The sequence below is a fragment of the Xenopus tropicalis genome, chromosome 8 (assembly GCF_000004195.4).
Source record: "Xenopus tropicalis strain Nigerian chromosome 8, UCB_Xtro_10.0, whole genome shotgun sequence".
In the NCBI taxonomy this organism is placed as follows: domain Eukaryota; kingdom Metazoa; phylum Chordata; class Amphibia; order Anura; family Pipidae; genus Xenopus; species Xenopus tropicalis.
In genome coordinates, this window is record NC_030684.2 from 126,022,070 (window position 1) to 126,045,651 (window position 23,582).

General features: G+C 41.8%; 2 protein-coding genes across 6 annotated transcripts in view; both read left to right on the forward strand.

Moving 5' to 3' along the window:
- The window catches only part of LOC100487769 (C-reactive protein), a 35,477-nt gene extending 27,132 nt beyond the window's left edge, over window positions 1-8,345 (forward strand). For 2 of the 3 annotated variants that reach the window (XM_031891192.1, XM_004917331.4), the window contains exon 4: window positions 7,227-8,345. In XM_031891192.1, coding sequence (XP_031747052.1) covers window positions 7,227-7,945 — 719 coding nt within the window. In that variant the 3' untranslated portion in view covers window positions 7,946-8,345. Of the gene's footprint in view, window positions 1-4,693; window positions 5,015-5,694; window positions 5,747-6,004; window positions 6,064-7,226 lie in introns of those variants that run through there. The other variant, XM_031891191.1, reaches the window with a different exon arrangement.
- MGC108147 (protein) overlaps window positions 1-15,740 on the forward strand; it is a 60,550-nt gene extending 44,810 nt beyond the window's left edge. Inside the window, 4 exon segments of one of the 3 annotated variants that reach the window (NM_001015873.2) lie at window positions 12,538-12,583; window positions 13,250-13,301; window positions 13,560-13,618; window positions 14,281-15,736. In NM_001015873.2, the coding sequence (NP_001015873.2) occupies window positions 13,564-13,618; window positions 14,281-15,005 (780 nt within the window). In that variant the 5' untranslated portion in view covers window positions 12,538-12,583; window positions 13,250-13,301; window positions 13,560-13,563 and the 3' untranslated portion in view covers window positions 15,006-15,736. 3 annotated transcript variants of the gene reach the window in all.
- Window positions 15,741-23,582: the final 7,842 nt, after the last annotated feature.

The following is a 23,582-nucleotide window of genomic DNA, read 5'->3' on the forward strand; positions in this document are numbered from 1 at the left end:
CACTTGTACTGAGAGCTATCTCCCCTACCCCTGTATTCCCTCACTTGTACTGAGAGCTATCCCCCCTACCCCTGTATTCCCTCACTTGTACTGAGAGCTATCCCCCCTACCCCTGTATTCCCTCACTTGTACTGAGAGCTATCTCCCCTACCCCTGTATTCCCTCACTTGTACTGAGAGCTATCCCCCATACCCCTGTATTCCCTCACTTGTACTGAGAGCTATCTCCCCTACCCCTGTATTCCCTCACTTGTACTGAGAGCTATCTCCCCTACCCCTGTATTCCCTCACTTGTACTGAGAGCTATCCCCCCTACCCCTGTATTCCCTCACTTGTACTGAGAGCTATCTCCCATACCCCTGTATTCCCTCACTTGTACTGAGAGCTATCCCCCCTACCCCTGTATTCCCTCACTTGTACTGAGAGCTATCTCCCCTACCCCTGTATTCCCTCACTTGTACTGAGAGCTATCCCCCATACCCCTGTATTCCCTCACTTGTACTGAGAGCTATCTCCCCTACCCCTGTATTCCCTCACTTGTACTGAGAGCTATCTCCCCTACCCCTGTATTCCCTCACTTGTACTGAGAGCTATCCCCCCTACCCCTGTATTCCCTCACTTGTACTGAGAGCTATCCCCCCCTACCCCTGTATTCCCTCACTTGTACTGAGAGCTATCTCCCATACCCCTGTATTCCCTCACTTGTACTGAGAGCTATCCCCCCTACCCCTGTATTCCCTCACTTGTACTGAGAGCTATCTCCCATACCCCTGTATTCCCTCACTTGTACTGAGAGCTATCTCCCCTACCCCTGTATTCCCTCACTTGTACTGAGAGCTATCTCCCATACCCCTGTATTCCCTCACTTGTACTGAGAGCTATCTCCCCTACCCCTGTATTCCCTCACTTGTACTGAGAGCTATCCCCCCTACCCCTGTATTCCCTCACTTGTACTGAGAGCTATCCCCCCCTACCCCTGTATTCCCTCACTTGTACTGAGAGCTATCTCCCCTACCCCTGTATTCCCTCACTTGTACTGAGAGCTATCTCCCCTACCCCTGTATTCCCTCACTTGTACTGAGAGCTATCCCCCCTACCCCTGTATTCCCTCACTTGTACTAAGAGCTATCTCCCATACCCCTGTATTCCCTCACTTGCTAAGAATCCATCCAGCCCCTTCTTAAAGTTATATAATGTATCAGCCAGCACGACTGATTCGGGGAGGGAATTCCACAACTTCACAGCTCTCACAGTAAAAAATCCTTTCCGAATATTTAAATGGAACCTCCCATCTTCTAAACGGAGTGGGTGCCCTCGTGTCCGTTGGAAGGACCTACTGGTAAATAAAACATTAGAAAGGTTATTATATGATCCCCTTATATACAGTATTTATACATAGTTATCATGTCACCTCTTAAGCGCCTCTTCTCCAGTGTAAACAGACCCAACTTGGCCAGTCTTTCCCCATAACTGAGACTTCCCATACCCTTTACCAGCTTAGTTGCCCTTCTCTGGACCCTCTCTAACTCAATAATGTCCCGTTTGAGCACTGGAGACCAAAACTGAACAGCATATTCTAGATGGGGCCTTACCAGCGCTCTGTAAAGGGGAAGAATAACCCCCTCCTCCCGTGAATCTATACCCCTTTTAATACAGCTCAAAACCTTGTTTGCCCTTGCAGCTGCTGCCTGGCATTGCTTGCTACAGCCAAGTTTATTATCTACAAGGACTCCAAGATCCTTCTCCATTATGGATTTGCCTAGTGCAGTCCCATTAAGGGTATACGGGGCTTGCATATTTTTACATCCCAGGTGCATGACCTTACATTTATCCACATTAAATCTCATCTGCCACTTAGCTGCCCAGATTGCCAGTTGGTCAAGATCCTGCTGCAGGGATGTCACATCCTGGATAGAATTGACTGGTCTGCAGAGTTTTGTGTCATCTGCAAACACTGATACATTACTCATAATCCCCTCCCCCAAGTCATTTATGAACAAGTTAAACAAAAGTGGACCCAGTACAGAACCCTGAGGGACCCCACTGAGAACCTTATTCCAAGTAGAGAATGTACCATTAACAACCACCCTCTGTACCCGATCCTGTAGCCAGTTTTCTATCCATGTGCAAACGACTTCACTAAGACCAATAGACCATAGTTTAGAAAGCAGTCGTTTGTGGGGAACGGTATCAAATGCTTTGGCAAAATCCAAATAGATTATATCTACTGCATCCCCACTGTCCAGCTTCTTACTTACCTCATCATAAAAAGCAATTAAATTGGTCTGACATGACCTGTCCTTCATAAAGCCATGCTGATTACTGCTCATAATGCCATTCTCCACTACATAATTTTGTATGTGATCCCTTAACAAGCCTTCAAATAACTTGCCCACCACGGATGTCAAACTTACAGGCCTATAATTGCCAGGCTGAGATCTTACTCCCTTTTTAAATATAGGAATGACATTCGCCTTCTTCCAATCCCTAGGTACCATACCTGATGAAAGAGAGTCTGAGAATATCAGAAACAAGGGCCACTGTAATTCTGCCCCTAGCTCTCTCAGTACCCGAGGGTGTATTCCATCTGGCCCAGGTGCCTTGTTTACATTTATCGTGTGTAACCCTTTAAGCACCATATCCTGTGCCAACCACTGTGTAGTTGGAGCTGAGGCAACAGTGAAGCTATTGGGTGGGACTTGGCCCACTGGCTCCTCTACTGTATACACAGAAGAAAAGAACTGGTTAAGCACATCTGCCTTTTCTGTATCCGCTGTAACCATATTGTTACTATAACTCAATGGGGCCACACCCTCAACCTGCATCTTTTTACTATTAATATACTTAAAAAACTTTTTGGGGTTAGTCTTGGCCTCGGCCGCGATGCGCTCCTCATTTTCTATCTTTGCCTTCCGGATTGCTGTTTTACACACTTGTTATAGTGTTTATAATCATTAAATGCAGCTACTGTCCCCTCTGACTTATATTTCTTAAAAGCTTTCCTTTTTTTCCCTATTAACTTCTTTACCTCAGAGTTAAGCCACATAAGGTGATTCTTAACACTTCTACTTTTTCTTATTAATGGAATAAATTGAGAACAGTAATGATTTAATATCATTTTAAATGACAACCATTTCTGCTCTGTGTTTTTATCAGAAAACATAAAGCCCCAATCTATGCCCTGAAGCGCTGCCCTTAAGGAGCTAAAATTTGCCTTCCTAAAATTCATCGTCTTTGTTGCCCCCGTGTAAATTTGTTTCCTGCACCAAACATTAAATGAAATAACATTATGGTCACTATTACCCAGGGGTTCAACCACTTGCACATTTGCTATACGTTCTGGGCCATTAGAGATCACTAAATCCAGTATAGCATGGTTCCTGGTTGGCTCCTCAACAACCTGTGACATAAAGTTGTCATGCAGCAAGTTTATAAACTTGTTCCCAGTTACTGTCCTGGCAGTACTATTGCCCCAGTCAATATCAGGGTAATTAAAATCCCCCATTATTATCACTTGCCCCAAACTAGCAGCCTTTTCTATTTGCAACAGGAGCTGGGCCTCCTCCTCCTCACTTACATTAGGGGGTCTATAGCATACCCCTACAATTAGTTTGGTAGATTCTTTACCTTGAAAAGTGTGAAATAGAAAACAATGAGGGGGATTAAGTTCCCCTTGAAAAGTGTGAAATAGAAAACAATGATGGGATTAATTTCCCCTTGAAAAGTGTGAAATAGAAAACAATGATGGGATTAAGTTCCTGCAAAACGCATTTGTTGCATATCTTTTTTTTGTTGCCCGCGTCTTTTATATACAGCTAAAAACCGTTGGAAACACTAGTGATGAGCATGGTTTCACTGTGAAAGAAAAACTCCCATAGACTACAATGGCCGCAAAAGTTATGCGATAGCTGCGACAAACTTTTTGGCGAAGCAAAATGGGACAGATTCACTCTTTACTAGTCAACACTGCTGAGCAGCTCTGTAGTTCTGGACATGATATGAGGGCACAGATACGTTGGGGTAAATGTCAGTGATATGTTGGGGGCTAGGGGTTGTGTACTGGTACTAAAATAAAACATTTGCCCGGGAAGCTTGACAGTGTAACATATTTCACGGCACATGACAGAGGTTACATAGGGATGAAAAACACCAGAGTCCATGGTCAGTTATATCAAGTTAACCTGTCTGTATGTATGTATTCGGGTGGTGGGAGGAAACCAGTGCAGACATAGGGAGAACATACAAAAATCTTGCAGTTGAACCTGTGGCTCTAAAACTACAAGACAGAAAGATAACCAATAGTTTTTTGGCTGCCAGGGGCTGTGACCCAGTTGGAAAGAACTATAAACTATAAAAATAATTAATCAAGACCAATTGAAACGATGCTTAGAATTGGCCATTCTGTAACATACTAAAAGTTACGTTAAAGATGAACCACCCCTCCCCAAGCTAAAGTACCCTGGGCCTGTTTGCTCTTTATAGATGTGCCCTAAATTTTTGGCCACTTTCGATTGCTAACAATTTGGCATCCATTGATTTCTCTTTCCTTGTCTTTTAGGACAGAGGGTGTTTGTTTGGGTGCCCACCATCAGATTGGCACCTTGTTTCTTCTTACATAATATAAAATGTGTATTTTTGTCGGGGCCACAAGAAGTTGGCAGACCCCTGTGCCCCCATCCGACTGCTCAGCTGAGAGACGGAGCAGGTTTCATTGCATCTGACTCAACACTTTGCAACCTCCTCCTTTTATAAAACATTGTAGTTGACTCCTGAGTTGCGCCATATGGCACCACTAAAGCTGGCTCCACCCAAAAACTAAAGATTTCTGGGACATGTAGTTGTTCCATTACTAATTTTCTATTGTAAGTGTTGGATACAGACTTCAAATCCCACAATTCCTGCAAAGTATATAAGGAAGAGCCTGTGTTACCGTAAGCAGAACTCTGGGATTCCAACAAGGATACGGCCATTCTTCCCTGCTCACCATACAGGAGCCATACTCACTAATATACCAGGTAAATAGAGCTTTCCTGTTCATTTCTGTCTGCTTATTGGGCTGATGATTTGGATTTGGGTTGGAAAGTCCATGATACAGTCCTGTCCCTCATATGGTTGCACAACCCCTAGCATGCTTTAGTCTTTACCTACTTCTAATGGACAAAAAATAGCTCTACTAACCATGCTATGTATGCAGCTGGACTATAATTTAGCCTTAAATACATGAATATAGTGTGTGGTCCTGTGTTCTATTAGTTTGATAATATGAGCTAGGCAATACAGCCATGGAGAATGAGCCTTAGAAATGTGCCCACATTATCTTGGATAAATAAATGCCCCCCTGATGCATTTTATATAGCGTGATGTGCCTGAGATATGGTTAATGCCTGTAACTAGAGGAATGCCCTGTTGGGGAACCTCCCCCTTATAAAAAACAACTCTGTGTGATGTGGCAACAAGTCACATGACCTACAGTATGACATAAGCAGAGCTTTATTACAACCTGATGGCACATATGGATAACAGTTTGTCTATAGGTGTTTCATGATCCTTCCCCTGAATCCTGTTGCTTTTTAATAACAGATGGAGGCCTGAATGTTGGATGCCCCTAGTCTATACATTAAAATATCTAATCATTGCTAATCAATAAATATATATATATTTTTTTTTTTTTTTTTTTTTTTAATGTCTTCTGCAGTTGTATCAGTATTTCAAGGGATCATCTCTACTTCTGGGGTGCCAAGTTACAGGTATGTTCCTACTGGGGATTCTTACATTGTTGCCTGGGAAAGGAACGTTGATGAATTTGAAACCTTGACATATAAAATGTATGCGCTTGAATCAATATTATACCAAATGCTGTAATTTGGAAGCAGCTACTCTGAAGCACAGGCCCAGGTGACTGCAATATAATATGTACATAATTATTGTAGCTAATGAATATATTAATTAATATCACATTAAATAATGACTTTATGGCTCGTTAAGTGAAACCTTCTCTCATTTAGGAACATGGAGGTGCGAGTCCTTTGGCTTTTGCTCTTTGCCGGATCCATGGCACAAGAAGGTAAATAAAGAACAACAAAAGTGCAAATTGTATCCATGTCTAGAAGCCCCCAGCGACCAATCAGAGAGCATGTCTCATGACCAGTAAATGGGTTGGGAATAATTGAATGTACGGTCAGTACACTGGCACAATGAGCCTATTGTCGGGGAAGGAATGGGGCTGGAAAACGTATTCTGTAATCCATGTTTTCCTTTTTTTTTTGCTATGATAAAACACTAGTGGAAAATTGATATGAATTTCTCCGCATTCCCCCCTCCTTCTCCCATGTAAACAGAGTAATTGATTTAATGGAGATAATTTATTTTGTAGTAAAAAAAAACATCCCTCCATAGGCTGCAGCCTTTCCTAGACTTTGGGATAAGGAGTAGCTTATTATACAAAGAACATGGACTGTTTTACTACCTTCTTCTCTGCAAATAGTGATTCTTTAGAAGGCTGCCATTCAGCCTTTAGAACAAGGAGCTGCTTACAGGTGTCAGGTAATGAGATGGGGCTTAGAAGCTCCTTGTTTGCTCACTGGAGTTTTAAGTTAAGGGTAAGTGCAACACGGTCTTACTACTCAGTCACACTGCTTGCTGGGGGGTTTGATTTTAATTGCACTACAGACTAAGGGGTATATGTAACATGCTATGTGAAAAGTGGAGTGAAACATTACCTTTGATTTTGTTCATAGCAGCCAATCAGGTGCTTTGTTATGGTTGAAATCTGTTAAAATCTAATTGCTGATTGGTTGCCCTGGGCACCATCACCGTTAATGCTTTACTCCACTTTTTACACAGCATGATAAATATACCCCATAGAATAGGCAGTGTAGGACTCACGTACAATGAGGGGCCTTGACGGGGCATCTGAGCCACATATTTTGGGCAAAGTGTGGTACTAACACCTCATATTTTGTAAAAATTATTTTTAACATAAAACTGAGCTCTGGCAAGGAGCAGGAGGGCCCACTGACACCTGGGCCCACTGGGAGTTTTCCTGGTATCCTGGTTGGCCAGTCCGACACTGATCATACATCAAGCTGAAGGTTCACTTTAACAGTAACGTCCCTATCAAGACCAGTTCTTAGTTGACTTTTGTTGATTGTTCCCATTTGGTTGTAAGGTTTCTAACTGTATTTTTGTGTTTTTTCCCCCACAAAACCCTTCTCTTCTCATCTCTAGACATGAATAGAAATGTCTTCTTCTTCCCCAGAAGATCTGCTGATGATTATGTGGTTCTGACACCAGTGGTGACTGGGCCGTTACACAATCTCACCGTTTGCTTGAGGAGCTATACAGATGCTGAAAGATATGCCCTTCTTACTGTGGGCACACTAGAGTCCCGGATCTACAATATGTTTGTTATTTTACAATCCACATTTATTTATTCCCAAACATCACCATATCAGTATTCCAATATCTATATAAACAATATGGCATTACCCATTCCTGAAAAGGCAGTTGTTCTGGACTGGATACACAGGTGTGTGACCTGGGACTCTAACACTGGGGTTCTACAGCTTTGGGTTAATGGGAAAGTCTCCCCTCGCGCAGTACTGCAGAAAGGCTTTTCTATTGATCTACAGGATGGTATTTCCCTGGGTCACATGCAGCTAAGATATCATATTAGGCAAAGTCAGCACCGTTCATATGATCGGAATGAATGGGATTCATCCTCTCTCTTTCAAGGGGAAATAAGTGATGTCCATATGTGGAATGAGGTTTTGCCTCCTGAGACCATATGGCAGGTTCTGCTAAATAATAGGGATATCAATGGGAATGTCATTAGCTGGAGGTCTCTGAACTACACTATTAATGGGGATGTGACTGTCCAACCCAAACTCCAGTGTAGATATGGCAGTGAGTCTGGCAGCTCATACAGTCAGTGCTCTATGGATTAATGGAACTGATAAAACACTATAGAGTGCCTTTAGAAATAAGGGGAGCCATTGTTTCTAGAAATAAGGGTGCATCTAGTCAGCCAAAGCTGATGTTAGGGGAATGGCAAAAGGGTGATTTTGTGCGTTTTGTCACCCCAGCAGTGGGAAGATGACAAACCCTTGTACCGAATCCCCTATTCATTCCTATGCCAGTTGCCTGTAATCTTAGGTCAGGTGATTATTAGTGATGAGCAAATTTTTTCTCCAGGCATGGATTCGCAGCAAATGTCCGCATTTCGTCAGTGGCGAATTGCTTCACGAAACTTCTGTGGAAATTTGCTGTTGGAAAATTCGTCACTCAGAATGTGTCACACATCAAATTGGGCACGGTCGCGTAAAAAAAATGCAGACGACAAAAAAATAGACACGGGCGACAAAAAAGACGCAGGCGAATTTTCATGCCGTTTGCGAATTTTATGGCAAAGCCAAACGGGAAAGATTCGCTCATCGCTAGTGATTATCATTTGATTACACAATAGGCAGCATTTTCCAATAATCGCCTCATTATTCCAATAATTCCATAATCTTTTTGTACTTTCTAACTTTTCTCTTAAAAGACCAGTAACACCAAAAAGTAAAAAACCATGAAATCTACATTTAAAATCTTGAATGGCCGCCCACATGGCTACCAACAGCTTATTTATATAAGGTTTAGTAATGTTTCTGAAGCAAACACACATGGATAGATCTGCTCTACTCCTTTATTGTATAATATTCATCCACAGATTTACATTTATAGCAATACTGTCATGGGAAAACATGATTTTTGAAAAACCCATCAGTTAATAGAGCTTCTCCAGCAGAATCCTGCATTGTAATGTGATTTTCTAAAACACAAACAGATTTTTTTTATGTTTAATATAGAAATTTCACGTGGGGCTAGCCATATTCTTCATTTCTCAGGGTGCCACAGTCATGTGACTTGTGCTCTGATAAACTTCAGTCACACGTTACTGCTGCGCTGCAAGTTGGAGTGATATCCTCCCCTCATCCCCAGCAGCCAATCAGCAGAACAATGGGAAGGGAGCAAGATAGCAGCTCCCAGTAGGTATCAGAATAGCACTCAATAGTAAGAAATCAAAGTCCGGCTTGGGACTCCTCCAGTTACATGGGAGTAGGAGAAACAATAGGTTAGCTGAAAGCAGTTCTAATGTGTAGCTCTGTCTGAAAGCTCAGACTCAGGCACAATGCACTGAGATGGCACCTACACACCAATATTACAGCTTAAAAAAATACATTTGTTGGTTCAAGAATGAAATGTTAAATGGCAGAGTGAATTATTTGCAATGTAACAGTGTAATTTACACCCCTTAAAGATGGTAGAATAAAGTATGTGATTGTCCCAATCAGAGCTAAGGTGCCCTAACTTCTACAGATAGGGTCGAACTGCTGGATTTAGTTATATTTGTGCCACTAAATAAAGGGAATGTACCATTTTAGCTATAATCCCCCTCTGCCTGCCCCCCTATGCATTGCTCCATCACATGTTGAAATCCCCACCGCTCCTTTACTGGGCAATATTTATCCACAGATTTACAGCTAAGTACTTCTTTCCCTGCCACTATGGCAGCACAGTCTAAATACACCTGGGTATGGGCTATATTGTATATATGCTTCCGAAGCCACAGCCCACAGAAAGGCTCGTCTTGTCTCTTTCTTTTATGCTTATTGGACTGGCACAGGCACAGACTCTATTATCACAATGTGTATTTCATGATTACTTACCCTTTGTACCATGTAACACTATATTGTATCTGCCCAATGACATGATATATGGTACCAATATACTCATTTACCAATAAAACAGCATTAAATGAAAGCTATGAGTGCAGTGAGCAGTGATTTATTTACCTTGCTACACACAAGCTGCCGGTGTCTCTCTCATGAGTAAAACGTTGGGATATTGTGGCTTCCATTGTAGCTGCAGTTGCTGCTCCACAACATTTACCAATAGTGATGGCCGAAATAACGACATGGGGGGGCTATGGGATGTTCTTCGTAGATTGACACCAACCACAGAGGGAATTAAGGGGATACATTATTATATATTGGCCTCTAACTGTTTTTCCATAAATACAAAGAGAAATAAAATGTTCATGTATATTGGCCCTTTAAACAGGAAACAGAGCCACAAAGAGCAGTGGATATTGGTGAGTACAACAGGCAGGTAATGTTCCCTAGAATGTGAATATCATTTCCAGCTGCATTTTGTTACCTGTACTAGGTTTTGTGCCACAAGAAGGGCACCCTAATAACGGACCCCCCCCACCATATATGATATACCTAATGGGCATGTTTATACCAGTTATAAATAAAGGCTATCCTCTCAATAACTTATAGGGAATTCACAAAAGTGCTGAGATTGTTGGACTTTGCTGACTTGTTGGATTTCCCACCATATTCTCCACTTCTGTGAATTTGTCTTTAAAACACTTTTTTTCTAATCCTGTCAGTCTGCCATCAGGTCACTTGAAACTGGGTGAAACTGAAAACAATGGCGGGATTAATTTCCCCTTGAAAAGTGTGAAATAGAAAACAATGAGGGGGGTTAAGTTCCCCTTGAAGTTGGGTGAAACTATGAGGGAAAAATGACAACGACGGAAAATCCGAGAAACGCATTTGTTGCGTGTCTTTTTTTTGTTGCCTGCGTTGGCAACACTAGTGATGAGCATGGTTTCACTGTGAAAGAAAATCCCATAGACTACAATGGCTGCAAAAGTTGTGCAATAGCTGCAACAATTTTTTTGGTGAAGCAAAATGGGACAGATTCATTCTTTACTAGTCAACACTGCTGAGCAGCTCTGTAGTTCTGGACATGATATGAGGGCACAGATACGTTGGGGTAAATGTCAGTGATATGTTGGGGGCTAGGGGCTGTGTACTGGTACTAAAATAAAACATTTGCCCGGGAAGCTTAACAGTGTAACATATTTCATGGCACATTACAGAGGTTACATAGGGATGAAAAAACACCAGAGTCCATGGTCAGTTATATCAAGTTAACCTGTGTGTATGTATGTATTCGGGTGGTGGGAGGAAACCAGTGCAGACATAGGGAGAACATACAAAAATCTTGCAGTTGAACCTGTGGCTCTAAAATTACAAGACAGCAAAGCTAACCAATCTGGCACCGGGTCCTCCAGCCTATCAAATAGCGTCAATATCTGCTCTTTGGGTAGATGAGCCAAATGAGAGACTCCATCTCTTCAACAGTTTCATGTGAACAGACTCCCTAGGGGGAACATACCGTAGGATGGAAATCTAAATCTGGCATTGGCATTGTACTTGTAGTTACTTTCCTAGATCCGTGAATTTGAATTGCCTAACCCAGGAATAGACAGAGCTTTAACTCTACTAGAGACATTAAAGTGACCCTGATACCCCAGAAATGCCATTTACAAGTATTTCACTTTTTATTCAGCAACTCAGTTTGGAATTCAGCAGTTATCTGGTTGCTAGGGTTCAAATTACCTTAGCAGCCAGGCAGTAGTTTGAGTGAGAGATTGGTATGTGAATAGGAGGGGACCTGAATAGTAAAATAAGTAATACAAAATAACAATAACATTGTAGACTCATGGAGCAATAGTTTTTTGGCTGCCAGGGACTGTGAACCAGTTGGAAAGAACTATAAACTATAAAAATAAATAATCAAGACCAATTGGCCATTCTGTAACATACTAAAAGTTATGTTAAAGGTGAACCACCCCTCCCCAAGCTAAAGTACCCTGGGCCTGTTTGCTCTTTATAGATGTGCTTTAAATTTTTGTCCACTTTCGATTGCTAACAATTTGGCATCCATTGATTTCTCTTTCCTTGTCTTTTAGGACAGAGGGTGTTTGTTTGGGTGCCCACCCTCAGATTGGCACCTTCAGGGTGATCCAAATAATAAGTAACATCACTAATCCCTGAAGTTCAGAAGTGGGGGGGTCCCAATTTTACTGCAGGGTGCTTCAGGCCTGCATCCTATCAGCCATTATAGACTGGAATCTCCCATTGACGTTTCCCAACAGATAGAGGCCTGCAGGTTGGACATCTGGACTTTATGTAACCCCCCCCCCCCCCCCCCATCAGAGGGAGGTTCTTTTTTTGACTAGATACAGCATAACAAATAATATATATATTCAAATAGATCCACTGTCAGGAAAATAAGAGGCCTCAAGGAAGGCCCTATATATGGATGGCATTTTGTTTCTTCTTACATAATATAAAATGTGTATTTCTGTCGGGCCACAAGAAGTTGGCAGATCCCTGTGCCCCCATCCGGCTGCTCTGCTGAGAGACGGAGCAGGTTTCAGTGCATCTGACTCAACACTTTGCAACCTCCTCCTTTTATAAAGCATTGTAGTTGACTCCTGAGTTGCGCCATATGGCACCATTAAAGCTGGCTCCACCCAAAAACTAAAGATTTCTGGGACATGTAGTTGTTCCATTACTAATTTTCTATTGCAAGTGTTGGATACAGACTTCAAATCCCACAATTCCTACAAAGTATATAAGGAGGAGCCTGTGTTACCGTAAGCAGAACTCTGGGATCCCAACAAGGAGACGGCCATTCCTTCCCTGCTCACCATACAGGAGCCATACTCACTAATATACCAGGTAAATAGAGTTTTCCTGTTCATTTCTGTCTGCTTATTGGACTGATGATTTGGATTTGGGTTGGAAAGTCCATGATACAGTCCTGTCCCTCATATGGTTGCACAACCCCTAGCATGCTTTAGTCTACCTACTTCTAATGGACAAAAAATAGCTCTACTAACCATGCTATGTATGCAGCTGAACTATAATGCAACCTTAAATACATGAATATAGTGTGTGGTCCTGTGTTCTATTAGTTTGATAATATGAGCTAGGCAATACAGCCATGGAGAATGAGCCTTAGAAATTTGCCCACATTTATCTTGGATAAATAAATGTCCCCCTGATGCATTTGATATAGCATGATGTGCCTGAGATATGGTTAATGCTTGTAACTAGAGGAATGCCCTGTTGGGGAACCTCCCCCTTATAAAAAACAACTCTGTGTGATGTGGCAACAAGTCACATGACCTACAGTATGACATAAGCAGAGCTTTATTACAACCTGATGGCACATATGGATAACAGTTTGTCTATAGGTTTCATGATCCTTCCCCTGAGTCCTGTTGCTTTTTAATAACAGATGGAGGCCTGAATGTTGGATGCCCCTAGTCTATACATTAAAATATCTAATCATTGCTATCAAATCATATATATATATATATATATATTTAATGTCTTTTGCAGTTGTATCAGTATTTCAAGGGATCATCTCTACTTCTGGGGTGCCAAGTTACAGGTATGTTCCTACTGGGGATTCTTACATTGTTGTCTGGGAAAGGAACGTTGATGAATTTGAAACCTTGACATATAAAATGTATGCGCTTGAATCAATATTATACCAAATGCTGTTATTTGGAAGCAGCTACTCTGAAGCACAGGCCCAGGTGACTGCAATATAATATGTACATAACTATTGTAGCTAATGAATATATTAATTGATATCACATTAAATAATGACTTTATGGCTCGTTAAGTGAAACCTTCTCTCATTTAGGAACATGGAGATGCGAGTCCTTTGGCTTTTGCTCTTTGCCGGATCCATGGCACAAGAAGGTAAATACAGAACAGCAAATATTTCCAGCTATAAACACAAATGGAAAGTGCCAATTGTATCCATGTCTAGAAGCCCCCAGCGACCAATCAGAGAGCATGTCTTATGGCCAGTAAATGGGTTGGGAATAATTGAATGTACGGTCAGTACACTGGCACAATGAGCCTTTTGTCGAGGAAGGAATGGGACTGGAAAACGTATTCTGTAATCCATATTTTCCTTTTTTTTGCTATGATAAAACATCAGTGGAAAATTGATATGGATTTCTCCGCATTCCCCCCTCCCTTTCCCCTGTAAACAGAGTTATTGATTTATTGGAGATAATTTATTTTGTAGTAAAAAAAAAAAACATCCCTCCATAGGCTGCAGCCTTTCCTAGACTTTGGGATAAGGAGTAGCTTATTATACAAAGGACATGGGCTGTTTTACTACCTTCTTCTCTGCAAATAGTGATTCTTTAGAAGGCTGCCATTCAGCCTTTAGAACAAGGAGCTGCTTACAGGTGTCAGGTAATGAGATGGGGCTTAGAAGCTCCTTGTTTGCTCACTGGAGTTTTAAGTTAAGGGTAAGTGCAACACGGTTGGTTGTTCCCATTTGGTTGTAAGGTTTCTAACTGTATTTTTGTGTTTTTTCCCCCACAAAACCCTTCTCTTTTCATCTCTAGACATGGATAGAAATGTCTTCCTCTTCCCCAGAAGATCTAATGATGATTATGTGGTTCTGAAACCAATGGTGACTGGGCAGTTACACAATCTCACCGTTTGTTTGAGGAGCTACACAGATGTTGGAAGATATGCCCTTCTTACTGTGGGCACACTAGAGTCCCGGATCCGCAATATGTTTGTTATTTTACAATCCATATCTAGTTATTCCCAAACATCACCATATCATTATTCCAATATCTATATAAACAATATGGCATCACCCATTCCTGAAAAGGCAGATGTTCTGGGCTGGATACACAGGTGTGTGACCTGGGACTCTAACACTGGGGTTCTACAGCTTTGGGTTAATGGGAAAGTCTCCCCTCGCGCAGTACTGCAGAAAGGCTTTTCTATTGATCTCCAGGATGGTATTTCCCTGGGTCACATGCAGGTAAGATCTGGTAATAAGCATTACATTAGCCATTACTATGTATCTAATCAATATGAATGGGATTCATCCTCTCTCTTTCAAGGGGAAATAACGGATGTCCATATGTGGAATGAGGTTTTGCCTCCTGAGACCATATGGCAGGTTCTGCTAAATAATAGGGATATCAATGGGAATGTCATTAGCTGGAGGTCTCTGAACTACACTATTAATGGGGATGTGACTGTCCAACCCAAACTCCAGTGTAGATATGGCAGTGAGTCTGGCAGCTCACACAGTCATTGCTCTATGGAGTAATGGGATTGAGAAAACAGGATCGCAGAATAGCAACTGCTTCAAGGGGACCTACTATTTTGTTAGAAATATGGGAATCTATAGTTTCTAGAACAAAGGGCTCATCTAATCAGGCAAAGCTGATGTTGGGGGAATAATAGTGTGTTTTGTCACCCCCAGCGTTTCGTTACCAGGTGACAAACCCTAGGAAATCCCTCATTCATTCCTATGCAATTTGTCTGTACCCTCGGATGCACCAGGAGGCCAGATAATTATCATTTGAAAAACCAATAGGCAGCATTTTCAGCAATAATTGCCCCATTATACAATAATCCTATCCTCTTTTGTATGTTTATCTGTTCTCTGCAAGGACCAGTAAAATCCAAAGGTAAAAATCTACAGTTTAAGTCTGTATCTGTTCTTCCAGCACTTACAAATAAATGTATTCTTCCCAACATATGTCCTATTTCATAGCTTTTGGTCTGGCAGAGAGCTGTAAATGGCATTTGACATCTGTTTATCTACCTGCATACCTACCTATGTTTATCTATCAGATAAGATTGGGCCAATTTTTTCTGCTTATATATTAAATAAAACTGGCTTGGACATGTTACTCCTGTTATTATAATGTGTATCCCATGATTATCCTTTGCACCATGTAACACTATATTGTATCTGCACAATGACATGATATATGGCCATATTAAGGGAATGTACCAATATACTCATTTACCAATAAACAGCATTAAATGAAAGCTATGAGTGCAGTGAGCAGTGATTTATTTACCTAGCTACACACAAGCTGCTGGTGTCTTTCTCATGAGTAAAACACTGGAATATTGTGGGTTCCATTACATTATACAGGTATAGAATCCGTTATCCAGAAACCCGTTATCAAGAAAGCTCCGAATCACGGAAAGCTCATCTCCCATAGACTGATTTGCTTTTTCTCTGTAGTAATAAAACAGAACCTTGTAATTGATCCAACAAAGATATAATTAATCCTTTTTGGATGCAAAACCATGCTATTAAGTTTAATTAATGGGTTTTTTGTTTATTTTTTAGTAGACTTAAGGTATGGGGATCCAAATTACGGAAAGACCCCTTATCCAGAATAGCCTTGGTCCCGAGCATTCTGAATAATGGGTCCTATACCTGTACCAACATTGCACAATAACCACATGTCTCACTGACAGTTCCTTTACTGATACAGAAGCACCAGTTGTACATTAAAGTCGTTATGATGGTAATCAGCCAAAGCAGTATTCTAATTACCTGTTGCAATTGGTCATCTCTGTATTCGTTTTGTTTTTCTTTTTGTCTGCATCTGTCATGTTCGGAATTTCAGCTGCCATCTTGTTGCTACAGCATACTATAGTGCCAGGATAGCAGGTTGGAGAAGGGAGGGTGCATAGGAGAGGGAATGAAGAGAAGACCACAGAAATAGAACTTTAGCGGCACCATGGATCTCTATTTTGGCTGCAGGGGTTATTTATCCTGTTAAATAGATCCCATGTCCCCAATGGTAGGGGATTATAAATCAGAAGGGCTATGGGAAATTACAAGGAATGACTCCAGGGAATATAGACAGGAAATCTATTGGCACCGTACAGGTGTGGGACCCGTTAGGCTGATGGAAGACGTGGCGTAGGGCTGATATTTTCGGCAAGCAGAAAAACGCTTGGCGAAAATATCAGCCCTACGCCACGTCTGCCATCAGCCTAATACAGAATGCTTGGGATCTGGGGTTATTCGGATAAGGTTTATTTCCATAATTTGGATCTTTAAGTTAAAAAAGTCATTTAAACATTAAATAAAATGACAGTGTTAGTCTACAGATATAAATCTGACACACAAGGCTCAGCATAATCACCATTACACTAATAGAAAGTGGCTTGTAGGGAATATGTGCTCTCTGAGAGGAGTGCTCGCTGGTAATGGGTGTAATAACTCGCCAGGCATAGATTTGTGGCAAATTGGTGGATTATTTTGCAAAATGGCTACAAAGTTTGCCGCGTGAAAATTCACAGCACAAGAATTTTCTTTGCCGTGCAACATTTTTGCTGTTTCCTGGATTTGTCGCCTTTTCGCAAATTTTTTCAAAGATTTGCCAATTTTTCAGCGAAATGGGACAGATTCATTCATCACTAGTGCTTGCCTTGCTTTCTCTCTCCTATGCCCATCATAATGCTGTCACGTGAGGCAACAATTATTTCCCTGGTATTTTTGCGCACTGTTAGGATCCTAGCAAACTGAAACCGCATTTGATTTTCCTTCTGGGGTGTATAAACACAATCTGATATACAAAGGGTAAGGAATATTGTGTAATAATCATCAGTGTATTTTTCAGGCCACTGGGAGCAACACCCAAGGGGTTGGTAAGCAACATGTTGCCCCGAGCCACTGGTTGGGGATCCCTGATATGTCCTCACACTTAAGTTACATATGGGGGTGTGGTTAGTCATCTGACTTCCAGTCCTAGTTGAACATGCAAAGAATGTTTACAAGGCTCAGCCAATCGGGAGAAGCTGCTGCAGTAAGTTCACCATTTGTGGATTAAATTTAGTTTTTTTTTAAGGTTAGAGTGAGGATGAACATATACCTTCTGAAGAAACGTAGCGGACCTCATGAAATGCGTTAAGGATAAGGAGCAATGGCAGTATATCTGTTTTAATTGTACAACATTCTCACAGGAAAAGAAAATTCCAAAATTCGCCACCAGGTGGTGCATGGTCTATGGGGTTTTCTATTGTGTTTTGCTGACAAGTCTTTGCACTCTAGCCCCATCTAGAGGCAGGATTTAACACTCAAAAAATGCTGTCTGGACATGGTGAGTAAAAGTGAAAACTTGCTGGCTGCATCTGTAATACAAAGGGGCACATTTACTAATCCACGAACGGTCTGAATGTGTCAGAATGCGTTTTTTTCATAATGATCGCCGTCGCCGTCGCGAAAAAATCGTATTGTTGCGACGAGTGCGAAAGTTTTGGATTCATTCAAGCTTCAGTATCGTGACTTTCCTTGGGCCGGGTTGGAGCTGCAGAGTGCCATTGAGCCCTATGGGAGACTTTCCTTGGGCCGGGTTGGAGCTGCAGAGTGCCATTGAGCCCTATGGGAGACTTTCCTTGGGCCGGGTTGGAGCTGCAGAGTGCCATTGAGCCCTATGGGAGACTTTCCTTGGGCCGGGTTGGAGCTGCAGAGTGCCATTGAGCCCTATGGGAGACTTTCCTTGGGCCGGGTTGGAGCTGCAGAGTGCCATTAAGCCCTATGGGAGACTTTCCTTGGGCCGGGTTGGAGCTGCAGAGTGCCATTGAGCCCTATGGGAGACTTTCCTTGGGCCGGGTTGGAGCTGCAGAGTGCCATTGAGCCCTATGGGAGACTTTCCTTGGGCCAGGTTGGAGCTGCAGAGTGCCATTGAGCCCTATGGGAGACCTTCCTTGGGCCGGGTTGGAGCTGCAGAGTGCCATTGAGCCCTATGGGAGACTTTCCTTGGGAAGGGTTGGAGCTGCAGAGTGCCATTGAGCCCTATGGGAGACTTTCCTTGGGCCGGGTTGGAGCTGCAGAGTGCCATTGAGCCCTATGGGAGACTTTCCTTGGGCCGGGTTGGAGCTGCAGAGTGTCATTGAGCCCTATGGGAGACTTTCCTTGGGCCAGGTTGGAGCTGCAGAGTGCCATTGAGCCCTATGGGAGACTTTCCTTGGGCCGGGTTGGAGCTGCAGAGTGTCATTGAGCCCTATGGGAGACTTTCCTTGGGCCGGGTTGGAGCTGCAGAGTGCCATTGAGCCCTATGGGAGACTTTCCTTGGGCCGGGTTGGAGCTGCAGAGTGCCATTGAGCCCTATGGGAGACTTTCCTTGGGCCGGGTTGGAGCTGCAGAGTGCCATTGAGCCCTATGGGAGACTTTCCTTGGGCCGGGTTGGAGCTGCAGAGTGCCATTGAGCCCTATGGGAGACTTTCCTTGGGCCGGGTTGGAGCTGCAGAGTGCCATTGAGCCCTATGGGAGACTTTCCTTGGGCCAGGTGGGAGCTGCAGAGTGCCATGTATTCCTCTGTGAGGCTTCCAAAATCATGCAAAGTCAGAAAGGTTTTTCCGGCGTTTACATTCGTTCAATACGACAAAGTTGCGACGGCAACGAAATAGTTGCATAAAATACGATAAAGTCGCGACGAAAAAGTCGTGAAAAATATGAAAAAGTTGCGACATCGCCGAAAAAATAGTCGCTAAATTTTCATTTCCAATTCAAATTTTTGCCATTCGGGATTCGAATTTGTGCTTTGGTAAATCAGCCCCAAAGTGTACATTTGCGTCAGGTATCCACAAGAATTCACAGACTCTCTGCTCTGCTTTCAGATAGAGCAGGTTTTGTTGCATTTGGCTCAAAATGTAACGTCCAACTTCTTGTTTTTAAATTGTAGTCTTGTGTTACTCCACCAAATACTAAAGATTTCTGGGAGACATGGTTGCTCCGTCACTAATTCTCTATTATAGGCACTGGATACAGACTACAAATCCCATACATCCCATAAGTAGTTATCCCAGACCATAAAAGGAGAAGCCTGCATTAATGTAAGCCGGATTCCAACTAGGATGCAGCCATTCCTTCCCTGCTCATCATACAGCATATAATAGGTAAAGAGAATTTTCTCCTTCGTTGTTGTTTGTTGGGCTTATGATTTGAATAGATAAGAGATGAATGACCATATAAAAGCAATAAGGGCACAGACTAACTGCACAAGTATACATGCAATAATGCAAATCTATTTGCAGAATATAAGGATAGACGTTACCAAGTAGTTCCATTACTGTATATACGACTTATACACATGTGTGTACTGGGAAATATATGATTTAGATAATGGAATTTCAAGTGGACTGGTCATATACTCAGATTTTGAAGTAGGAGGTTTATTATGTTCTAAACACAATGCACTAAAATACACTAGTTTGAAAGGGACATGGGCAACTAGTGGCATCACTGAAGTCTGTTTATAGGCATATTTTTAGTTATTTTGTATTATTGTGGTTGATATGAATGATTATGCTTTCCCAGTACAGGTATAGGACCCGTTATCCAAAATGCTCGGGACCAAGGGTATTCCGGATAAGGGGTCTTTCCATAATTTGGATCTTCCTACCTTAAGTCTACTAAGAAAATCAATAAACCATTAATTAAACCCAATAGGGCTGTTCTGCCCCAATAAGGGGTAATTATATCTTAGTTGGGATCAAGTACAGGTACTGTTTTATTATTACAGAGAAAAGGGAATCATTTAACCATGAAATAAACCCAATAGGACTGTTCTGCCCCCAATAAGGGGTAATTATATCTTAGTTGGGATCAAGTACAGGTACTGTTTTATTATTACAGAGAAAAGGGAATCATTTAACCATTAAATAAACCCAATAGGACTGTTCTGCCCCCAATAAGGGGTAATTATATCTTAGTTGGGATCAAGTACAGGTACTGTTTTATTATTACAGAGAAAAGGGAATCATTTAACCATGAAATAAACCCAATAGGGCTGTTCTGCCCCCAATAAGGGGTAATTATATCTTAGTTGGGATCAAGTACAGGTAGTGTTTTATTATTACAGAGAAAAGGGAATCATTTAACCATTAAATAAACCCAATAGGGCTGTTCTGCCCCCAATAAGGGGTAATTATATCTTAGTTGGGATCAAGTACAGGTACTGTTTTATTATTACAGAGAAAAAGGAAATCAGTTTTAAATTGATTAAAATGGAGTCTATGGGAGACAGGCTTTCTGTAATTCAGAGCATTCTGGATAATGGGTTTCCGGATAAGGGATCCCATACCTGTATTTGCAAATAGCACCTAAATCACTGTTGCGCTAAGAATTGAAAAAAACTTGGCATATTAATGGATGTCGCCATCAGAATATAAATGCCAAGTTTTTTTTCAATTCTTAGCGCAACAGTGATTTCGGAGCTATTTGCAAATACAGGTATGGGATCCCTTATCCGGAAACCCATTATCCAGAATCTGTGCCTGAAATCAGTGCGTAATACAGTATAAAGTAGGGAAGCTTGGCTGAAAGAAATGACAGCATATACATCTAGGGGGTGATTTAGCAATGTCCGAATTTGATTTTTATTTTTACGATTTAAGATATTTTGTGCTAAAAAACTCAAAATTGAATTTATGGTTGAAAAACGGGTATGTGTGTTATTTATTAAGTGCAAAAAAAACCCCAAAAACTCGAGTGTAAAACGTCAGGATCTAAAAGTTTGTGAGTTTATGTGGAAGTCATTGGAGTTGCCCTAGGCAAAGTCAAGCCATATTTTACATTCGAGATATTCAAGTTTTTTTTCTTGAACGAGTTTTCCTTATTAATAAATATGTGAGCATTCGAAATGCGAGTTTATTCGAAGGGAAGGGAGCAAGATAGCAGCTCCCAGTAGGTATCAGAATAGCACTCAATAGTAAGAAATCCAAGTCCGGCTTGGGACTCCCCCAGTTACATGGGAGTAGGAGAAACAATAGGTTAGCTGAAAGCAGTTCTAATGTGTAGCGCTGGCTCCTTCTGAAAGCTCAGACTCAGTGACACTTTACTGCTGCGCTGCAAGTTGGAGTGATATCCCCCCCTCCCAGCAGCCGATCAGCAGAACAATGGGAAGGGAGCAAGATAGCATCTCCCAGTAGGTATCAGAATAGCACTCAATAGTAAGTAATCCAAGTCCGGCTTGGGACTCCTCCAGTTACAAGGGAGTAGGAGAAACAATAGGTTAGCTGAAAGCAGTTCTAATGTGTAGCGCTGGCTCCTTCTGAAAGCTCAGACTCAGTGACACTTTACTGCTGCGCTGCAAGTTGGAGTGATACCCCCCCCCCCCAGCAGCCGATCAGCAGAACAATGGGAAGGGAGCAAGATAGCAGCTCCCAGTAGGTTTCAGAATAGCACTCAATAGTAAGAAATCCAAGTCCGGCTTGGGACTCCTCCAGTTACATGGGAGTAGGAGAAACAATAGGTTAGCTGAAAGCAGTTCTAATGTGTAGCGCTGGCTGAAAGCTCAGACTCAGGCACAATGCATGGAGATGGCGCCTACACACCAATATTACAGCTACAAATACATTTGTTGGTTCAAGAATAAAACTTTAAATGGCAGAGTGAATTATTTGCTATGTAAACAGTGTAATTTAGAAATAAAAAGTAATTTAGAAATAAAAAGTACCCAGTAAAAACTATTTGAGCTAGTGTAAATAATATTGGATTATACAAGAAAGGGGATATTTATGTAATAGGAGCACGAAGGTTTCTAGGATAGGTACATACTATTAACTACTAATTGTACCAGAATACTATTGTAGTTATCTGCAGGATAAGACGTTCAATAATGAATTCATGGCTTGTTAAGTGAGAATGTAGATACGGGCGCTTGGTTATTACAAGTGATTATGTGCATCAGGGCTCAAAAAGCCCCTCAATAGTATTTGATTGCAGATATGTGAAAGATGCACTCAGATTAAAACTTTTATCCTTTTTATTTATGTCTGTTCTACTATTTCAGCAGGACGACACATTGTGACCTCTTCCCAGAGCTTTTCTTAAAATCTCATGAATTATCACTTCATGTCATTAATATTCACAATAAAAACCTTGTATGGCCATTCTGCTGATAAAAAAGCAATCGGCTAGCTATATTTCAGAACTTGTGTTATTGAAATGTATGGAGGACAAATATTAAAGGGTAAGGAAGTAACATTTTGAGCACCGGTGGAGTAACTATATATACAGCAGACCCTGCAGCAGGGAAGCCCAGGCCATAGGGTCTGCTGTACCTTAGTCCCCTGGTCAAGCCGGAAGGTTCGGTGCAAGAGAGCCAGGAGGTGGGGGAGGAGGGACTGGCTGTAACTTGGTCGCACAGGGCCGCCCTGCATAAAAATCAGGAGGCCCGGTGCAAACAAGCTACACAGCTGTTGAGCACTATTCTTGGCCTTTCCACAGATATAACCAATAAAAGTTGCTAAAGAAAAGAGGTAAAGGTGAACCCCAATGGCGCCCTCGCTCACAGTCTGTATCTGCACCCACACTCCTTTTTTAATAGTTTATTTTCTAGATTTTCTTTTCTGAAACCTTCTCTGTACCAAAGAGCTTAATACTAATCATATCAGCGTTATGGACGTCTCCTATATGCCTGGCTACAGAAGTGTCTTTAGCATGGATTACAGTGGCCACAGGTTCAAGAATCTCCTTCCTAAGTTCACAAAATGGTTTATCTAACTTGGGACAGGTACAGGGGTCTCCATAAATCACTCCTTTTGTCCTACAGATAATAAACTAGAAGTGACCTATGGCTGGACATAGAAGCACAAGTCATGCAGGCTTAATGGCCTTCTTGCGGTGATTGCTGGAAAACTGGGAATGGCAACTTTTTAAAATTTTGGATTTCCCCTCAAAACTGACCAGTGTTTCTAAAAAAAATGATTTCATCTTCTGTCATTGGTTGTTGGAAGTACCTACACACTTTAAGTGAGACCTTTTCTTTTTTAGGAACATGGAGATGCGAGTCCTTTGGCTTTTGCTCTTTGCTGGCTCCATGGCAGAAGGTAAATGAGGAAGAGGGCAAACTTTTCTCCAGGTCTT